The 16,186-nt window shown below is 37.2% G+C and overlaps 1 protein-coding gene across 1 annotated transcript in view; it reads left to right on the forward strand.

Annotated features, from left to right (window-relative positions):
• Positions 1-10,715, forward strand: part of LOC108974465 — a 113,444-nt gene extending 102,729 nt beyond the window's left edge. The window contains exon 2 of the mRNA XM_018942319.1: positions 10,462-10,715. Coding sequence (XP_018797864.1) covers positions 10,462-10,706 — 245 coding nt within the window. The 3' untranslated portion in view covers positions 10,707-10,715. The remainder of the gene's footprint in view (positions 1-10,461) is intronic.
• Positions 10,716-16,186: the final 5,471 nt, after the last annotated feature.

Consider the following 16,186-nt stretch of genomic DNA (forward strand, 5'->3'; position numbering starts at 1 on the left):
ACAACAGCCAGTATGCTATTTGAAGCAATATAGGATTTTCTTTGATGTGTACTCACGGTTTTTCCGGCTTTACCAAAGTTGTCAGCTTGTGTTTGCAATGCACGCTCCACAATTTCTTGAGTTAAAAATTGTAACATTATGCAGTCCGCAATTTACTCTTTGGAACCAAGTGACTGAAACGCACATATAAGCGAATTGACCTTATCCGTCAACGCTCGCAGCTTGCCGACGGTACCATCTGCTTTGTCCATCCCGAAAATCTCCTTGATATGTGCCTGAAAAATAAGACGTTTATTATCAAATCGTTAAATGAGGAAATCTAATGCGATTTTATAATTAGCCTCATTTATTTCCAACGACCGTATGGGGTCAAGAGCAGCGCCACTCAAGCAGGAGCGCAAATGTTGCAATTTGTCCACATCGCTTAGGTCACTGTCCTTATCGATGACTTATGTGATCATCGAATACAAATTTGTCCACTCTATATAGGATCCACTGAATTTAGGCAACGTTAATTGAAGCAAACGTAGTAATAGGCTGGAATTTATTGCTGTTCATCTTGAATGCGGAACAATGTTAAGAAGCGCAGCGCTTTAAAATTTCACGTTGTAGAATAGCCTACTGAACCAAATTCGTATCAAATTGGATAAGTAAATCACTTCCAATAGATTCATTCAAAGTCATTCTCTACCAAACTTGTGTGTAAAAAAAAGAAGTTTGATTTCCGTTTGTTAACTGGATCAATTATTGCCGATAAAGCATATTCGTCCACGCTTTGCAACTGCGCCGAGTCCATATCAGCACTTATACATTCAAGGCGCTGAAACATGGCATGTGTCCTCAAGGTCAAAAATGTCACCCTACCCATTGGTGAATGCTGACTTATGGGAATGACTATCATTTGCAGGAATGTATTCAGCTGAAGTTCCACGAATTGATTGATTTAACGAAATATCCAAAAAATTTAACCAATTAAAATTGAACGAAGTTAGATTATCAGCGCGGTAACGTTTAAGTAACGTTAGAAAACGGTTTCGCTTAAATAACCAAATTTACCATAGAAGCGCAAACTAGAAATCATGCCACAAGTTTGCCAAAAATATAATGGATTTTAAGCCACGAGTTTAATTTATCGATTGTTCACTGTAAAATATGTCCACGAATTGTACACTAGGTATATCACCAATAAACACACGCAGCGATCACGTCGGTTTCACCAAACTAATGAGCTGCCAAGCCTTTTTGATAACTATATTATGTGTATTTAAAAAAGTACTAGCTTACCCGACAGACGTAAACCAATCGATAGCATGAGTATTGTGTATAAGTATGCTTTCATCAAGTATGCTACATCTTCACCTTGAAATTTTCTACTCAAAATAGTAGCTTCAAGAATGTTGCCCATGATTGTTTTTTATTACTAATCGCGTACCATAACACAATTTTGGCGCATTCAAATTTCGAAGCAAAATTATAGGTGAGCCAATCTTTAATCGTAAGTTATGTGTTGGCATTTCAGGTAAATCCAGTGAATTTAAAAATTCAACAGGATAGTTGATAACTTCATTTGGATCAACAACAGTGTCAATTGATTTAAATGTAAATTGATTACCAGACAGTGACTGTTGTATTTTGAAATTGATCGTGTCAACATCTACCCTTTTTGGAGCTAAAATAGATCGCTCACGTAGCCATGTATGGTTTGTATAATTAAATTGTATCTCTGGAAAAGTACTTTGCATGAAATCATCTTTGGTAGCCACCATATTGCAAAAGTTTTCTGGAAGTTGAATATCTCCATACAATTGAATTAGACTATTACCAATGTTTAGCAATTGTTCAGAAAACCGTGACGCTGATGGGTCATTTTGGAGTTCAACACCCCCATTGATTGTTAGGTTTAATTTACTGACATGTCGCCATAGATAGGACTCTTTCAAACATGCATTTATTTCGTCCGCATACGTTGCTCGTGGGATGACAGGCAAGGTTTGTCTAAAATCACCAGACACCAGTGATCAGGGAGATAAGGAATGTTTTACCAGTACCACCTGGTGCATCCAAATAATAGAAACCTCCTTGTTGTGCTGCTATTGATAGGTTGATTTTATCATATACATTTCGTTGCTCAGCAGTAAGCAATTGTGCATTATTAGCAACAAAAGTAGCCAAAGAGCTTATATCAAATTGCTGTTCACGTTAAGCATCACTGTTAATGATATGGCATGCCAAACTGTATGAGCACCGTGTTTGAAATCAGAATACAAAAATCTTCAATACTTATTAATGCCTTATTATATATAATATATCAGCGGAGAATTCAATATTGACATTTTGATTGGTTATTCTAATACGATGCAAAATATCTTCACTCAGTCTTTATATTTGCTCCACAGTGCAGATGCTTCAGATGGAAAACGCGTTGTTAATATTATTGAAAATAATTGACGCGGCGATAAGTTCAGTGCTGCATCTGCATGCATCTTCCAATAAACGTAACTCAAGACAGGCATAGAAGAAAGTACAGCATACAGACCATTGACTGTACGCAAAGATTGGAAAGGAGGTACAAAGTATTTGCCATCAATATATTGTGAAATCCTGGGACTGATATACCTCGTTTTCGCGCTTCCCAATTTTTTTTATTGTGTATTCCATATAAAATATATAGGAGTCAGTGTACATTAATGTTTTTGCAAATTGACCAACAACATCCTGTCGATTACAAAGATTGAAAAATTCAGTAAGAGTAGTTTTTAGAGCTGTTAAAGCTTGTTGTATAGCAGTCTCTTCTGTGAAGTAAACACGCTGTCCATTTTCAAAGTAAACAGCCAAGTGTATAACGGCTGGATCTCTTTCATGTATAGGAAAACTAAATTGCTTCGTTACTACTAATGTATCGGCTCATATGATAACGTGTGATTTTGTCATTGTCGTTAACATTTTAAACAGCAAATATAACTTTGTCACTGCCCTTATGAACGTGCTTACAAATGTACTTAATAGACTTTACCGAACTACATAATTCAACGTTTATATGTGCTTTGTAAGTTTTACACAGCAATGGTGAATATGGGACCACCCAACGACTATCAATTTCTACTTTTACACCATTTTACAGACGCAACTCATATGATTGACCTCCAGTGTCTACATCTCTACGACGGTAAGATGGGTAACCATCGATATTGGTGATGGTATCAGCTGTACATGGTTTTGGAAAACGTTTAGTACATTTTCCATTATCCATACATGGTGACATCATATTTAAACCATCATATATAAACCACATGGCCCATGAATCATGTTAGTAGTCACACTATCAAATAATTCTTGATCAACATTCGGATCGGGAATTTCCGCAGAAATAATATGGTTGATTTATCTACTACGCACTTTATCTACTAACCAAATCAAAATATGCGCATGGGGCAGTCCTCGTTTTTTGCCATTCTACAGAATAAATATTGAGTGATCTGTAATTAAATTTATTTGTTTGAACACGCTTGCAGTATCGTCGCGATGCATCGCCGTTTGACCTAGCAACAACAAATTTTTAATTTCATTCCGGTTTGGATTACATGTAAATGTGATGAAAAGATCTGGTCGACCGTAAGTACATACATAAGTCATGGCGTCTTGGATATATTCCTGCATATGGCTCGGGCTACTAGTATATGATGATGGAAGAATACATATATGCGGTGCCGATATTGTTAATGTTATTTGTTCCATCTACGTTACCAATAATGGCGTCACGCAAATGAACGTACTCTTCAGAACCCAGTTTTGCTTGATTAAACTTAATGTATCGTAATCTCTCACTTTAAGTTTTCGCATACATATCGACAACATACTGATGAAATGCCTGTCGGCATCGGAGAATGTTATTATCTTCATTAGCACGAATCATCAACCGGTACGCATAGAAGTTCATTGCACTAACTTTCTTGCTCAGTACTTCACCTGCAGTTGGATTACTTTGTTTAATATTTCAATGATATCCATCTTCTCATTCTTAAAATATCAACGCATACTGCAGTGCAGCAAAGGAACGATGATTTTCTTGAATTATTTGCTATACCATAACAACTGCTATTTCATTCACAGTTGGAACATTATATGTTGCCTACGTGCTCTCTATTAGGCACTTTGTCCGCTTTAATGACAATGACGCAGTTGTCGTGTTGCAGCCTGTTTGAAAGAGACTTGAATAATCGTTCTAATTGGTTATTGCTTTGCAAGAACGTTTCCAAATTTTCAACGATTTCTGGCTCCTCTATTTGCTCTATGCGATTGTAAGCATAGCGTGTACGAGTATTAGCTTGTTTTTCCTCATCGCCCATGAAGTTAATTTGTAAGAATTTTGGATCGGAATCAGGCATTGGAAGCAATGAACCTATTTGGTGGTTTGACCTTGAATCTTGAATTTAGATTCAAAACTGCGATCATATTCATTATGAACAATTTTTGTTGCTCCAAAAGAGGTCATTTGGAAGCAAGAATTAAATTTACGGATTTTACGCAAAAATAACTTTGATTGAAATGTGTTCCCAGCTAGTAGCGTTTTTAAAGGTTCTGGTGGCGGACTTAGTGATGGCTGAGAAATTTTTCCAGATGTGCAACATAAACCGGCCGATTTACCTTTGTATTTAAAAGCATGACAATATTGACATTCATTGTCGATACTACCAATCATAATTAGCGAGTGTGATGAATAGTCTAATTCAGGATTATATTCAAAAGCAAGACAATTGACGATGCTCGTTTCAATGATCGACGATTTTGGTTCCGCTGTCGTTCGGTTGCTCTGTGAGCGTCGGACTCTCGTTGTCGTACCTCTCGTTGCCTCAACGTATTAGCACGAAGACGTTGATTGCGTTGCTCTGAATTCTCATTTGCACGTGAGTTTGCTATTTGTTCTCTTACATTGGCATTAGTTGTCAAGTGCTCTTCTACTGTTCTGTTCAATCGGTGGATACGGACCATTTGCGCATTATACGAACATCGACCAATGTTTTTGCTCTCCACGAAGACGTGGCATTTTTTTGGTAAAAATAGTATATACAATGAATCTATAAAGGATTATGTAAAATATGTACTTCGTAACAGTAACAAATTCCAAAATAAATAGTTTTGGGAAGGATATACAAAAAGTAACAAATGTGTCCAGCCGAACTGTCCTTTATGAATCTTCATCCAGGTATGAGTTCTCGACAGGAGCTCTTGAAAATTTTATTTCATCATTTGCGAAATACCGTCGGGTAGGTAGCTGATGAAGCGCGCGTTTTTGGCTCTTGAACTCCGTAAATCTTTTATGTTGAAAATACAAAAAGGATAAAAATTCTTTTTTAACAAATGTATTTCTGGGATAAATAAGACATTAGGAAATGGAGAAAGATCCTTTTTTTCAAATGTATTTCTGGGAAAAATAAGAATTAATATTTTTGGACTACTATATATTAATGGTGGCATAAATTTTATACACCTATTAAAATAATAAATTTAAAATGAGCAATAATATATTCTCAGTCCAATTTGCATAATTTTTCTGTAAATTAACAATATTAAACAAAATATTAATTTTTTGGAAAAATATTATTTTTAAAATGTACTTTATTTTTATAATATAACAAAACCGTCTTAATACTCGCTCTTCTAAACTTCATATTACCGAATTAAAAATGCCGCCGGCATATGTGCAAATGGGATATGTTGCCTCTTTGAAATTTTCATATAGCAGGAACAGTCACAAAACGCTACTGCCTTCCTCCCTTTTCCTTCCTCATCGGAAAAATGTGTGCCTAGTGAAAAACGTGGCAGAAACGCAGAATTCAGCCATCTTTGTTTGTTTTCATTTGCACAATGTTGATCTTGCTCAATACGCATGTATAGTTTTGTACACATCAATTTTTTCGATTACAATTTTTTATAATATAAAATATCAAAACTTAAAACAAACTATTAAAAATAGTTTATATATTTATAAATAATAGCATTCGACTCTGAATTTGAGTTATTTTAAGAAAATTTCAAACATATTGAACATATTGAATTATAAAAGTTGATAATTACTACAGTATATAGATATTGGCAACCCTGGGTTGTGAGAGAGCAATCAGCTGACACGTTTCCACGGCAAAAACCAAATTGCTGTAGATTCTCATGTCATCCCACGTCAAAGAGAAAAGGGAGTAGCGTTTTTCACTGGGCACTTACATTGCGCGCCCATAAGATAGGTCGAATCAGCTGACACGACCCACGATTCTGCGTTTTTGACTGTTTCTGCTAATAGAAATGAAAACTGCACTGTCAAACTGCTGAAGTGACAGCTTATAGCTTACAATATATGGTAATCTAAGTATTCCATAAAAATTAATCAAAAAGCATATTGTGCGCTATGAAAGAATTGGTTTTTGTGGCAAAAATACTATTGAATCTGTCAGCCTAGTGGACTTCGTGTTAAGAAACGGTTCTCAAGCGTGGAAAGACAAAAAAAATCGGCTGGCAAGGTTATGGCATCAGTCTTTTGGGATGCCCATGGTACATTATTCATCGAATGATAAATGAGCCCGTTTTAATTCCTTGCACTGTGTATTTGATTGCAGTTCTATTCTACTTTTCCAAATATTTAGCAATTTTATTATTTTTCAGGATCAAATTCAGCTTGAAATTGTACGCATATATGTACTTCATCGTTCCCGTTTAAATATTGCATTACTCTGTGCAATGCTACGAAAAGATTTCTGTATATCTTAAATTTTAATAGACCTTTTTATCAACACTTACAGTTATGCCGCAATTTTTTTATGCCATATCTTTTGAAATTTTAAAATGCCTGTCAAGATACCCTCTCCAATAGTTAGCAGATATGAAAAAAATGTTATAGCTACCCCTAGATGTATTGAATCTCCCAATTTATTACCTAAGAACGAACAACTCTGTCCACATTATGAAAATTTGTCTAAAAATTTCGCCTTTTACTTTGGCATCGTTTTGTTTATTGCACGTTTACGCCAATTTCAGGTTTGAATATTGGATACCGCGATGGTAGCGTAATCTATCGGATCCAATGTACAACATTCCAAATTAGCAATTAATTACAAATGAAAAATTAATTTAAAAAAACATTTTCCAGTGGACCATATTGTGAATCTTAAGCATTCTCGAATTTCCTTAAACACACACAAAAAAATTCATCAAAACCGGTCCAGCTGCTTAGCAGCAGTTCATTTACAAACACACGGTCAAATGATATGCGTCTTACGTCTTAAGATATTTCCCTTGCTTTAATTCCTGCAAGTTGCAACAGTATAAAATGTTCGGTGGCACCCGAACTTATCTCTTCCTTACTCGTTTGTAGATTCGGAGCCTATTCAACAAACAAACAATCAAATATTTCCTCTTTAAATTATTAATATATAATATATGTATGTATAGCGGTGAGGGAAAGAGTTCATCTTCAAGTACCTCAGTTTCAACACTCCTGCTTAAAAATTATTTCCATAATCTTGTGGCGTGAAGCGTAAGCTTACGTATGTACAAAAGGAAAAACCACAAGTTAAAAGTATTTCTTTTTATACTCTTGCAACATTTTACTACAGAATATAACAGTTTTGTTCACCTAACGGTTATAAGTATCACCTAAGACTAAACGAAATATGAAAATTATTAGGAGCTGAAATCTGAGTGTCTGTCAGAATGTGTGTCTGTACGTCTGTGCTAGCTGTAACTTTAAAAAATAAAATGCAACTTGGTATACATGTTTCTTGGCAACAAAGTAAAGCAGAGTTCGGGCGAACCACTGCTTCGCCACACAAAACGCTATTAAATGAAAACATGCAGAGTACCATAGCTAAGCACTAAAATAAGAATGCGATTGGATTTTAGCACAGAGGATGCCAATATTTGTGGTACCCGTTGGCTAAAAATTTTGAAAAATGGGGTTCTGGCCACGCTATCCTATTAGTTTAATGTATATATCTACTAGGCCTCTAAAGCTACAATAGACAAATTCACTTAAGACGATTCTTATAGGAGCTCTTATCGACAGTGGGAAAAAGAATGAAATCGGATGATAAAGCCGCTGTACTGTTAAAAACGACTAAAATCACGAAATCAAGACGTAGTTAATATTGGTATTGCCAGATTGCGAATTTGTTTACAGTATACTCTAATCTTTTGAATAAGGAATGTTAAACTCGCAACGTTTTGAATATAAAGTTTTTCCGGCGCCTGAAATAATTTGAGGAACCTTGGTTCTTGCAGTAGCAAGATGATAAAATGTTCATTTACGCTCGAACTTAGGCCTTTCTTATTTGTTCAAACTACAGTTAGGAGGTAATATGCAGTTAAAAGGCAGAAAACAGCGAGTTTTCCAGATTCTGAGAAAATTTAAAAATTTTTTAATCAAAAATTTTTTACACATATGCTGGTATCTTTTAACTGTATTTTAAGACTAAGTATTAAAAAATATATTTGTAGTTCCTAGCTGATCTCCAAGAGATTCTAAAAAAAAAAGGTTTTGCGGTGACCACAATATCTCTGAACTGGATTCTCTGAAATTAACAAAGCAAATGTATCGTTAAAGGTTTTCAGAATAAGCTTACCACATCAAAATTATTGATATCTGCATCAGGTAAATTTGATTTTTAAACCAAATTACTTCGTTTTTATGTCAAAGTGAAATACATAACATTGCTGACAGATATGGTGACTGTAGCAAACGACTTATAAATATTTTTTAAACATACATTAAATTACTTCCTCCTTTTTTCGGTCGTAGGCACCGCTAACACGGTTATAGCCGAGTTAACAACAGCCCTCTAATCGTTTCTTCTCTTCGCTACGTGGCGCCAATTGGGTATGCCAAGCGAAGTCAGGTCCTTCTCCACTTGGTCTTTCCAACGGAATGGAGGTCTTCGTCTATTCTGTTTCCCTTCCGTTATTACGTCGAATACTATAGAGCTAAAGTGTTTTCGTCCATTCGGATGATAAGACCTAGCCAGCGTTGCCGCTGTCCTTTAATTCGCTGAACTATTTAAATGAGTCATTCTCTCAGAAACTCGTAATGTCGACGCATCAGATATTGTCATGTCCATGCCTCTGCACCATATAGCAGGACGGGAATAATGAGTAATTTATAGAGTTTTGTTTTTGTTCGCCGACAGAGGACTTTAATTTTCAATTGCCTATTCAGTCCAAATTAGAACCTGTTGGCAAGAATTATTCTGCTTGGTATTTCGTGCCTGACATTGTTTTTGGTGTTGAGGCTGGTTTCAAGATGAACGAAATTATGTACAACTGATCTACAACGAGGTAGCCTAGTCGATATCATCGGCGTACGCCTGCAGTTAAAGACTTTTATAGAGGATAATATCTTCTCTATTTTTTTGAAGCTCAAATTATTTTCTCTAGGTCTTGATACTAAACTTGTCGTAGAATTGTCGAGCGTTACTCATGTCGGCCAGCTTTTCGAGCTCTTCACACTAACGCATTTCGGGCTCTCTAATTTTAAATCTGCAAATTTGTATTGCTTCCCGCCAAAACTCTCGGTATCTATCCCATCCCGCTCGTGTTATGGTCGATGGTAACGTTAAGTGGCAGGCAGTCTGTTTTCTCTCCGCTGCGATATTCCACTCTTCGTTCTACCAGCTGCTGGTGCGTATCTTGACTACAACAAGATAGGGGTCCGAGTCGATGTTAGGACCTCGGAGCGCCCGATCTAAAAGACTGGAGAGATTAAAATCGCCAAGCACCATTTTGATATCGTGGCGCGGCAGCTCTCAAAGGTGCGCTTTATGCGATCATAGGACGCATCTTTGGTTTCTAACACCACGAATTCCACACCGGATTTAAGCTCCTCGATATAGCCACTGTAATAAATGCCCCAAGGCTCAATCCATTTCCCGTCCATTGCACTTCTTGGAGGGCGGTAATGTCAGCCTTTACTCTCACGGGGACATCAACTAACGGGGCAGCGGCAGCTTCCCAATTAAARGACCGGATATTCCAGGTGCTTGCCCTGAAATCGTAATCCTTATATTTGATGTGGTTGTCATCAAAAGGAGGACTCTCTTTCGAGGCTGTTTGTTCCTTTTCATTTGTAGATTTTCAAGTGAGCAAATATTTAGAAGAAAGTAAGCATTATCTTTATTACAAAAATATAATACAAACTTAATGAATTTTTCACAAAAAATTTATAATTAAAAACTTGACGATATAAAGTTTAATGGTTTTGTTGAGCATTGAAAAGGAAAGCATTCGATTATTTATTAAATTTTTCTTTGTTCGTCCATTGCGTGTTCTATTCTCATCAATGCTGATACTGCCATATACGTTGTGTTAGAATTAAGCGATAATAAAAACTTTTAATAAAAACTATTTCTTTAGATTTCAGAACAGTCACTTTTTCTCATAAAGATGACCTGATAAAATTACATGTAATATTTTTACTTTCAGGGGAAATTCCGGCTGCAATGCAACATGCCAATCACAGTAACTTTGAAAGTGACAACAATAATAACAGTTTCACTGGATCGAAATTTCCTAATAGTGGGAATAGCTGTCACCGTACTTTCTTTCTCAAAGAAATACCAAGTCTGGAAACAAAGTACTACTACTCCATAATTTCTGAAAATAAAATAGAAGTATTGTTTTATATTATCAAGTCAATTGTAATATTGTTGCGCAATTTAAAGTGTTAAAGGAATAAAAAAAAAAAAATAAATCGAATATTAAATTTTTAATTTCTACTTTAGTTCATTAAATTATTCAACGAAATCATCAATGAATTACATCATTGTATAAGTGATCATCCTCCCCCGGCATCAACACATACCACATCAACACACACACCACATTAACCTCACAATACTGACACGCAATCTTCACCAATAGTTTTCCAATTTTCGCTTTTTTAACCTTTTTAATAAAACCCCATTGGGACATCCCCCATGGCTTACAAATACGCGTGTGTATACATATAAAATCGCTTCTTTTATTTCGGAAAATTAAATTAATTAAAATTAGTGATTAAAAAGTGAGTGTGGAATATACATGTTGAAGACAACTCCTGGTATCTTATTAACTTTTAATATGGGTAAACAATTGATTAAGAGTATTACTACACTTTGCGTCGCAGCGGAAAATTTTTATTGCAATCAGCACAATTAACTTATATGAGAGATACATTTGTGGCATAAGCTCAAGTAATTTGCTAAATTAACATTATGGTTTATTAAAGCCGGGGTAATACCTTCAAGTACATAAGGCTCGATAGGTATTATTATCAATCCAGAAAACCGGCGGATTATCAGAAAGATAATACGGCTTTATGAAAAAGAGGTCCACCATTGATGCACTATACGATGTCGTTGACACTGCGAAATGCGCAGTAAGTGGCTAGTGATGGAAAGGCGGACCAAAAAAAATATTGTACGCTGATCACCCTGAATGTGAAGAATGCCTTTAACTCAGCAAAGTGGGCAAACATAATCAAAGCTCTATATGAAATACATGCTCCTCAATATCTTATATAAATTGTCTGAGTTATTTTGAAAACATGCGGCTATTTTACAATATAGATGAAGTCACTGGAATTCCTTGAAATATCATGTCCGCAAAGACGTTTTCATAAGCGAACTTTTTCTTGCGCGCATGCAGGAACAAATCCTTCTTCTCATTGTAGCACTTCAGGAAAAGGAGCGTCTCGGCCATTGTCTTTGCTTTATATAAACAAAATAAATAATTACTTAGTTTGTGAAAAGTTTGTTTAAAAATTTACATTTTCTCAATGTTAAAACGTCGGAATAAATTGAATGTCAGCTTATTACACTGTGGAACATTTTTGGGATTATTGTCTGAGGGTTGAAAAATTCCAAGTCAGGGTGATGGTACTAGGTCAGTATAGTAAAACACTCAAAGGGTTTGGCGTTCGTAGTGTCAGTTTTTTTAATGACCATTTCAATTTTTTCCTTATCTTGATGTTTTTTCGCTTAGTTGTAACATTTTGGCAAAAAAAAAAAAAAAAAAAAAAAAAAAAAAAAAAAAAAAAAAAAAAAAAAAAAAAMAAAGTTTTTACAAAATGGTGGTTTCTAAAAGAAAATTAATTTTTAAGTAAAGTATCGGTGAGAAAAAAATTTCGATTGATAGCTGAAAAATATGTTTAAGAAGCTTGTGTTAAAATTTGAGTCAAATCGGTTTAGCCGGTTTCGAATCATGTTGGTGATYGATTTTGAAAACACAATTTTGAGAAAAACACGTTTATAGTTTGGAAAGCACTTCCAAGCACACTGAAACGCCTTTTCCAATCTGCGTGCAACCACGAAAATATTTACCGGAACGATATGAAATTAAATACGTATGCATTAGGAAGAAAATAAAAAAAATCGACTTTTGAAAAATATAACGGTATATAACCCCTTATATATATGAACTAGGTTTTCAGAATAAGCTCACCACATCAAAATTATTTGATATCTGGAACTACCTGTTTGATTTTTAAACCAAATTTCTTCGTTTTTATGCGAAAGTGAAATACATAATATTGCTGACAGATATGGTGACTGTAGCAAACGACTTATATATCTATAATAAGATACACTTTATTTATAATTTTTATTTGCATATAAATTCGTTTGGAGACTGAACATACATACCTGTATGCCATTGAAGCACACAGAAGAACATAGATGTTTCAGGGGTTTTCAGCAGTGTCCTGCAAACAGAAAATTAATGACGAAAATATCATTTTTCTAAGAGTCAAATATCCATGCTCTGGATATTATAGCTAATTTAATGCGTATGCTTCATTTAACTTGGACCCAGACATACCAAATACGCATGTTGGCTATGTGAACCCGCTAACCACGCCCTTTTAAAACATCTCTTTTAACTACATTGAGCTTTAAACACAGCTTAAAAAACTATAACAAAAACAACACTCCATGAATAGAAATTTTATCCATGATATAGCAAGAAAAATACTATTTAAACCTACTGTAAACCTTTCGCACTCACCTTTTTGGGATTTTATGTACCAAAATTAAAATTAGCGGAAAGAATTGAAAATGAATTTATGACCGAATGACCGGACGGCCTTTTATTTTAAAGGAACAAACCGACTTGCGATGAAATATAAATGTCAAATAACTGTTTGCGGTGGATGTAGAGGCGGACGCGCAGAAATTGTGTCGAACCGATCGCAGATAATGTCGCCAACGAACTGAGCCCTGAGGCTGGTAATCGGTCCTTCTTTATCCCCGTTGGTGCTGAATAGGATGGTGTGACTGCTGTGGCTGGTGTACATGTGTGTAGGTGTCGGTGTGTGCTGCTCTCGTGAGTAGTGTAGAATGTGGGTTGTAAGCATAATGTGGTGAATGTGCCGTGTTAGTGATGTAAGTTTGAGTCGATGTGGTGTGATAATGTGGTGTATGTGTGTTGAGGTCGGAGGAGGATCATTTGTACATCCTGGCCCCCCTAATCGAGTATCTAGCCTAGTTGCCTCTGAAGCCGTTGCAACGTGGCTACAACTTACGGCTGCGAGGAACATCACGACGCCCGGCGTCGGATACGGCGGTGCGGTGTAGTACGGTATGGTGGTGCCGCATGCATATTTGGCACTGATAGCCGCACTCTTGCGTACGATGGGTGGGCGCCAGACAATTTAAACAATGTCCATGTGCCTGAGCGACCTGCTGGCGTTGGTGAGGGGTCATCCTCTATATTTGGCACTGATAGCCCGTTGTGCACTCTTGCGTACGATGGGTGGGCGCCAGACAATTTAAACAATGTCTATGTGCCTGAGCGACCTGCTGACGTTGCTGAGGGGTCATCCCCTTGAAGATGCCACAGCGTGGCAACCGATGACGACGGCGACATAGGGCACATTCGAGTAGTTGTGGTTCCGGAGCCGTAGATCGCGTGTCGTTATGTGGCACCGTTGAAACTGCTCGGGGAGCTGCGGTGGATATGGTGGTTCGCGGCCCTGCGACTGGTGTAGTSTTCGAGCGCGGAACGTATTGCGAACGTGGGCGCAGTTGGCATCGCGGCATTCATTTTATCTGTTAAAAGATTTTACTTGAATTAATAACATATACATACATATATGCGAGTATATTCATATGGGCATTGGTGCCACGAAATGTGGTACGAGTGAGTCGTCATGTGGATCGATTCCCTTTTCTCGGTTTTTGTTGCTAGTTATTGCTGTTGGAGCACTTTATCATTATTTATTTTTCGTTTCTTGGTTTATTAATTACGGTTACGTTATTTTCGGTTACTTTTCGGTTTTATCTGCGGTTGGCAAAAAGCATTATTTAACGAGCGGTCTGGTTAGCGTTCCCGATTGTGTACGGAGATCGACTACGCGAATATGACCGTCGGAGCTGTAGTAAAGCTTCTCTATGCGGCCAAGCCGCCAAACGGTAGGGGGGAGACAAYCGTCATTGATTAAGACACAATCTCCAAGCTTAGGCGCATTTTCTGTGATTTTCCATCGGTACCTTCTGTGGAGGTGCTTTAAATAATCATCTTTCCATCGGCCACTGAAGCCATGATGGAGAATTTTAGTTCTTTCCCAACGGTTTAATAAGGAAACCGACTCCACGCCTGGCTAAGGTGTGGCCAGAATGGGCGCTCCTTTAAGAAAATGCCCTGGCGTGAGGACAGTAAAGTCTGAGGGATCTTGCGAGAGTGCAGCGAAAGGCCGTGAGTTAAGAACGGCTTCAATTCTTGTTAAGAGTGTCGTGAACTCTTCATAATTGAATATGTGGTTGCCAGCGATCTTTTAGGATGAGATTTGAAGCTTTTTACAGCTGACTCCCATAAGCCGCCCATGTGAGGGGCGCTTGTCGAGATAAACTGCCAATTGATACCTTGRGGAGCATATTTTTGTACAATGTCCGTTGAGATTTGTTTTGTGAAGTCCACAAACTGTTTTTCGGTAGCTCTTTGAGCTCCGATAAATGTGATGAAAATCGTTCAAGGATGTCAGTGTCATCCAGTGTTGCATGATAAATTTCTGGGGCAAGTATGTTGCGCATGGGCGATTGTGGCCAAGAATCGGGATATTCTGTTAACCATCGGGGGCCATTCCACCAGAGGGTGGAGATGGCGAGATGCAGAGGTTTGCATCCTCTTGTTCCTAGATCAGGATTGTCAGCACTGGCGTGATGCCAAGTGGCTGATCCTACTAGGTCAAGTATTTCAGATGTTCGGTTAGAAATATAATTTTTCCACGCATGTGGTGGTTTTTCTAACCAGGCTAGAACTATCTCGGACCATAAATATAATCTGTATTTCGCCATATTTAAGTATGTCGGCACCATTGAAGCTAGCTTTGCTAGTAGCAGAGCGCCACAGAGATCAAGTCGTATGAGACTTAGCGTTTTTAGAGGCGCAACTTTTGCTTTTGCCGCTAACAGGCGGCTTGTAGTTGCGATATCGCTTTGTGTTCGCACGTATATAGTGGCACAATATGCCTTTTCAGAGGCGTCGCAGAAGCCGTGTTGTTCTACYTTGTATTCGGGGGAATAGTTTACCCATCGTATGATTTGTATCTGCGAGATGTCCTTCAAGTTATTAGCGAACTGGGACCATTTTTCTAAGCGAAGAGGTTTCACTTGTTCGTCTCAGTCGGTTAAGTCTAGCCATAATTCTTGTATAAGGATCTTCGCTTGTATCGTAATTGGCGAAAGCTATCCTGCGGGGTCTAAAAGTTTTGCCACCGAGGATAGAATTTGGCGTTTTGTAATGGCAGATAATGCGGATATGGACTCAGTCGTGTACGAAAACTGGTCCGATATCGCATTCCATTGGATGCCTAGTGTTTTTGTTGTGCTTTCCTTTTCAAATATAAGGAAATTAGTATCCAACAAATGGTGTTTAGGAATATTTTTAAAAATATTTGGGTGATTGGCTGTAATCTTTTTTAAAGGAAACCCTGCGGTATTGAGGGCATTTATTACCTGTGATAAGGTATCGTATGCTATTGGAAGACTGCGGCTTCCAGACAGGATACCTTCTACATACGTTTGCGTTTTTAAGACTTGTGTTGCCAGTGGAAATTCTGGCTTTGTGTCATCTGCCAGTTCGTGTAGTGTACGAATGGCTAGATATGGGGCACAGTTTACGCCAAAGGTAACTGTTTTCAATTTAAAGTCGCGTAGTGGACTATTGGCAGATT

Source organism: Bactrocera latifrons, unplaced genomic scaffold (assembly GCF_001853355.1).
Source record: "Bactrocera latifrons isolate USDA-ARS-PBARC rearing strain unplaced genomic scaffold, ASM185335v1 scaffold_554, whole genome shotgun sequence".
NCBI classification, from domain to species: Eukaryota; Metazoa; Arthropoda; class Insecta; order Diptera; family Tephritidae; genus Bactrocera; species Bactrocera latifrons.